Raw genomic sequence first — 6,000 nt, 5'->3', positions numbered from 1 at the left:
GATTCCAACCTGGAAGAACAACAAAAAGGCACTCAGGAACACACACTTTTTCATTTGAAATCGTCTTTACATTAGCTAAAACTCTGAGAGACACCTTTGTTCTTCCGTTGTAAACTTTATTAACATGCATCTTCCTAAACGTTCACTCTACCTTCCCTCTTTTCTTTTCTTCTTCTTCATATTTCTGTCACCCACCTGTGTCTGCAGTGGCGTCTCAGTTTTGGAACCAGCTGATGAAGTAGGTACAGATGCCATGGAAGCTCTTCCAGCAGTATTCAGTAGCCATGCGGGAGGCTTTGGAGCCAGGCTGCTCTGTGGGACGAGTAGTGGTCTTCCCAGGCTTGAGGGTAGTTTTCTTGGTCTGGGGGCCCTTGCCTGGCTGGGGCTTGATGGGCTGAGACTGGGGCTTCACAGGTTTAGGAGTAGTAGCCGGCTTGGTCTGGGCTGGCACTGCTGGTCTACGTGGCTCCTGGACGGGCTTGGAGGGCTTTGGGGTGGTGGTCTTAGGCCAGGAGGCCAGGAAGGTCATCTGAGCCTCGTCAGGGTACTTCTTGCACATCTGGGGGCGGTAGATTCTGGGTCCCTGGCAGGCATGGCTCAGCTTCCTCAGATCCCACATCATCTGGGTGAAGTAGTGGCGAGGGTTGAGGTTGTAGGCGCGGCACAGGTTGGGTTTGCCTTGGAAGTCGCAGTAGTAGGAGCGTCCTGGGGTCTGACCTTTGCAGGAGACACGCAGGCGAGTATAGTCCCCAGCTCCGGACACCACCATGGTGCACGAGTCTTTGGTCTTGGTGTTGAATTTGATGGCCTCATCCCAGATGCTGCGTTGCTGCTGCTGCTGCTGCTGCTGTTGCTGCTGCTGCTGCTGCTGCTGCTGCTGCTGCTGAGGCTGAGGCTGCTGTTGCTGCCTGTTGTCGTTGCTGTTGTTGTTGGTTTGAGCGTTTGAAACACAAACAGCTGCTGCCAAGACCAGCAGCAACAATCTCATCCTGGCTCTCATGGTGGCGTTAGGTGTGGTGGTAATGGACGGGCGTGGATGGGGGTTGATGTCTATGTCTGCACTGAGGGTGAAGGTGTGCAAGGATTTTATAGCGTGTGAGTGCTACGTTATAAGGCCGATGCTCACAAAGACGGTATTATGCAGGTGATCGTAATGACTCAAACTCCTCCTCCACACACACACACACACACACAGAGATCAACCACAAGGCGGGATGGCTGGAGGGAGGGGGAGAACATAAACTTAGGAAGGAAGAAGGTGAGGGGGGGAGCAGTCTGCGGGAGTCGAGGGGGGAAGCAAGAGGTCTGAAGGAGGCACACACGAGACCGTATGTTGTGAAAAAGAGTTGCACAAAATTATATAATCTCACATAAGCGGTTCTTTGACTATTGATGAGGAGGAGAGGAGCGAGAGCTCAGAGCCAATTTGCAGCCTGAAATCTTTTGCTGAAGAGCCAGAAGTTGATCTGCAACCCTATATAAAAAATAAAATACTCATCCTGATCTACTTCAAATGACTTTGACTTTTGTGGCAGTGTTGAAAAAAGAAGCAACAAATGTCTGCTTCTAGCTACCAGTGGAGGTCACAAAGTTTACAAAGATGCCAAGTTACGCCATCCTGAATGGTCGAGATATACAGTGTCACTTTGTACACTACTGTGATAGAATGGTGCAGCTCTTGATAACATAGTGCTGAGTTTGAATATTTAACTCAGAATATCACATTGTGTATCTGTTATGAGGGTTTGTGCTGGTGTGTGCAAATTATTCAGGAAAAATGTTTTGGTTACATCTCGTCATTCAGAAGCTTATTTAGTCATAAATAGGCTAAATAGGCATCTTCAAAGCTCATTGGCTAATTATTCTTAGCAGGAACAGACCTCTGATGAAATTAGAGACGGAGATACAGACAAATTAAAGATAAAAACCCTTTTCCCCTACACTGAAGGGGGCTCTATTGTGCTGTGGGGGGCATTTTGCCAGCATGGTTTGGGTCCACTTATGAAAAGAAAAGGGTTACTGCAAATCAAAAGAAAGCTGCTTTAAGGAATTACCTTTATCCTGTGATGAAACATGTCTTTCCTGATTGAACTGGTCTTTTCCACGATGACAACGCCGCTATGCAGACGGCACAAGGGGCCACTGATTGATTTGATTAGAATAAAAACTTAATCATATGTTACAGCCTTCACAGTCACCAGATCTCAACAGAAGTAAACAGCTATAAGGGACTTGGGACTGATGTGTTGGACAGTGCTCTCCATCACTATTATCAGAACCCCAAATGAGGGAATATTTTTGGAAGTAATGATGTTCATCCCTTCAGTAGAGATTCAGATATTTTGAGAATCAATGCTAAGGACCACTGAAGCTGTTCTTGCAGAACATGGTGGCAAAATACCTTAAAGAACCAGTCGTGACTTGACATTCTGACCCTTAACAATCTGAAAACCTTGGTGTCTGACAGGTTTCTAGGAAAAACGAACGGAACCCATGAAAAATAGCCTTACATACGTACGCCAGACATCATAGGTACAATTGTATCTACCAAGTTTTCACCAGCGTTCAAGAAGTCACAGACTACATCATACACTGTCATGGAGAGACCGACCAAGCGGAAACGGACAGAGATAGCAGTAGCAGTGAAAAAAAGCTCTGTGTTAGTACAAGCTAGAACATCCGAAATGTTCCCAGGACAGATTGGGACAGTTCATAAAAGACACCTTTGGGCGGCGGCTGTGGCTCAGGTGGTAGAGCAGTTGTCCTCTGACCGTAAGGTTGGTGGTTCGATCCCCGCCCCCTCCACAGTCGAAGTGTCCTTGGGCAAGACACTGAACCCGAAGTTGCTCCCAATGGCAGGCAGCACCTTGCATGGCAGCTCTGTCGCCATTGGTGTATGAATGTGTGTGTGAATAAGAAACATTGTAAAGCGCTTTGAGTCCCGCAAAGGTAGAAAAGCGCCATATAAGTGGAGACCATTTACCTATTCTGTGACAATCGGCCGATCAATATTATATACGTAGATAGCTTATTATAACAATAAATATTAACAACAAATCCTCCTTCAGGCATCAAGCCCTCCTTGTATCTCGACCTCCGTCTTGACAATCCGACAGCCTTGCTATCCAACTTAAAAGAAGGTTTTACATTTAGTGTCAGATTATCAAGTCACAACTGTACTTGTGTTATTTGCTTGAATTTCTGACCTATGTATATGTACTATTGCGTAACTAGCATTACAGTTTGCATGCTGAGTCTTGTCTCTTGTTTTAGTGTTGCTCCTGACCACATAATTGCAACCTCACTTTAAAGTTCTTGGCACATTTTTTTTTGGCATTTTTACCCTGTATGTACATGGATGGTTACAGAGGGGGAACATGACATGCAGTATGGATCCACGTGGCCGGGAGTCAAACTCTGAAGGTTGTGGCTTTGTGGTATGCGCTCATTAGTGCATCAGCATGCCTCAAGCTGTCAGGAATAGTTTGACGTTTTGGGAAATGTGTTTATTTGCTTTTATCCTGAAAGCTCAATGAGAAAATGAAGACCACTCCAATGTCTGTCCGTTAAGTATGAAGTTACAGCCACAGACGATTAGCCTAGCTTAAAGGGGGGAACAACTAATCTAACCAATGTGTTCAGTCAGAAGACATGGTGAATTTCACAGGTGGTCCAACTGCACAGAACTGCATTATGAATCTGAGGAGCTGTTTGGGGCAACTTCGCACACATGGTCCAATGGTGAAGGTTTCAGAGCTCACATGAAGTTGCATTTTTATGTTATGTTTTTTATGTGCTTATTGATTATACCCTATAAAACTACAACTTTAGTTTACATACTTTGGTTATTGAAGGAATTCCCAAGACATGACATGTGACTTAATGTAATGTTAAAGGGGTCATATTATGCAAAATCCTTTTTTTAAAAATTGTTTTTGAACATAGTTCTGTGTCCTCAGTGTGTCAACAGATCTACAACTTTGGGAAAAAAAGACCATCCTTTGTTTGTTGTTGATCACAAAGTCAGCTCAGTTTGCAGGCCACAACAGGGTACGTACCCGGTTACTGAAATGGTGGTGGGCCGCAGCATCTCAGTTGGATTAAAAGCTATAGACTCTGAAACAGCCCGTTTGGAACAGGGCTGAAACAGTAGTATTGCAGGCATGTCAGAATGAATGTGTTAACCAGTATTTTGAGCTGAAACTTCAAATACACACTCGAGAGACATTTGAGGGATTTACATTATCTTGTTAAAACGGGATGCATTATGGGACCTTTAAAATCCAGGTTAGCTGTCTCTGTGTACTAGCTTCAAATTTAATGAACAGATGTGAGAATGAAATGTGTTTTCTTCTCCAAGTTGGCAAGAAAGTGTGATAGCATTTTTCCTAAAACGTCAGATTGTTTCTTTAAAGTTCCTTTCTTTGTTATTCATTTATCCCCGAAAAACTCTTAATTTTTCCCCCATGATAATAGTCCCTCCCCACCTAAAAATGGTTTAGATGTAACACCACACTGTTGTTTAGTCTAGAATGTGCAGGTTAGTGAGGTCCCTGCCTCTTTCTCTGCTGACCCCTCCCCAGTTGCTGCAGCTGGAGCACAACAGCTCACCTACAACTCTGCTCAAACACTGTTAAACTACTGTCGCAACACAACAGTGACGAACTCTGAAGGAAATGCCACCCTGCAAGATCAAAGGTTTTGGTTCCTGAGGTTTGTTGTGTGAATGAAACCCTGGAAATCAGAATCCATTTTTTTCTAAACTGTGGAAATGCTTAGCAATGGTGTTGACTTCTTATTTTGCTCATGGGTCTTGTAGCACATAAAAACACTGCATGGACATATTAACAAGGTAGAAAAAAAACATTTCACCAAACAGAAGTGCAAACAAAGAAAATAACATAACGTCGTGGGTTAATGCATTGTTGCACCAGCCAAGTCACGTAACTCACAAAATGAAGTGAAGATGCACAAGTTATTAAGAATAAAACACAGTGTAATCGAATCGGATAGTTTAACTCTAAATACATGCACATAAATATTATCATCCCTTAGACTATACTGGTCCAAAGGTTCTGAGCTCAAAACCAGGCCTGACTGAGCTGTACAGTGACTTTGAGCTTTTGAAATTGAACAGAAAAACAGACGCTGCCTTTAAAGCGCCTGAAATATTCCACATGAACCAGCGGGTTTTGGACACAGAGCGGAAGAAGAGAGTGTGTACAGCCGGCTTGCATGTATGCCCTCAGTACATTCAGGAAGTTTTATTTTTATAGCCCTCAATGTGGTGGGCAAGAGAAAATGTAAGAGACACCGGGAATGTAAAGTAAACATGTCAAAGGTGTGTGCGTACGTTGTCTGGACCAGATGTTTTCCTAAATCAAGTGCAGTCCTCCTCTGATAGGGTGCAACAGCATCGCGCCACCTCAACCCCCCCGGCGGCCCCCAGCCCCGTCACTCCCTGCAAACCTGTCAACCCCCAGCTGCTGTGCGCATGTATTTCGCTCTGCATATGTTACATGAATGTTCTTTGCGTTCCCAAGCATGCTGTGTGTTTTGGCAGGAAAGCTGCTTCTGGATTCTGGACGGTTTAACACATCTGTGCATTTGCTTTGTGTGTGTGTGTGTGTGTGTGTGTGTGATCGGATTCTGTTTTTTATTGAGTTTGTGAAGTTTTAAAGAGCATAAAAGCTCATTTTAAAGGATAGTTTGAGTGATTTATGACACATAAAAGTTACCAGAATTTCCTTTGTGACTGTGTATATCTGCCACAGTGTGTTTAAGACTGCGAACACTGGTTGTAATTTATGAATCTCATTTATGGAAGAAAAACAAAACAGACACTTACTAAACTTAAGTTTTTATTCACAGATTTGCACCCTCACCACAAACTCTTTTCGTGTGTCCCTCAGACCTCACTGAAGCTTCTGGGAGCCGTATTTCTCAAACCTTTGACAACACAAGCAACTAGGCCCTCACTAATGGTCTGGCAAAAAAAAT

General features: G+C 44.0%; 1 protein-coding gene across 1 annotated transcript; it reads right to left on the bottom strand.

Annotated features, from left to right (window-relative positions):
- Positions 1-214: 214 nt before the first annotated feature.
- fgfbp2b (fibroblast growth factor binding protein 2b) lies at positions 215-1,012 on the bottom strand. The gene is made up of 2 exons (XM_008292987.1): positions 910-1,012; positions 215-837 (listed from the first exon to the last, which is right to left on the bottom strand). Exons 1-2 carry the CDS (start codon positions 998-1,000, stop codon positions 215-217), a joined length of 714 nt encoding a protein of 237 aa, XP_008291209.1. The 5' UTR covers positions 1,001-1,012.
- Positions 1,013-6,000: the final 4,988 nt, after the last annotated feature.

This window comes from Stegastes partitus, unplaced genomic scaffold (assembly GCF_000690725.1).
Source record: "Stegastes partitus isolate 25-593 unplaced genomic scaffold, Stegastes_partitus-1.0.2 Scaffold850, whole genome shotgun sequence".
Lineage (NCBI taxonomy): Eukaryota > Metazoa > Chordata > Actinopteri > Pomacentridae > Stegastes > Stegastes partitus.
Note: the sequence above shows the minus strand (reverse complement) of the source record. Positions and strands in the feature narration are given on the sequence as shown.

Bases quoted from the DNA above. Each gene is read 5' to 3' on its own strand.
- fgfbp2b (XM_008292987.1), bottom strand. From the start codon at position 1,000: ATGAGAGCCAGGATGAGATTGTTGCTGCTGGTCTTGGCAGCAGCTGTT. The intron at 838-909 runs GGCAGCAACAGC...AGCAGCAGCAGC, and splicing joins CAACAACAGCAACGACAACA to AGCAGCAGCAACGCAGCATC.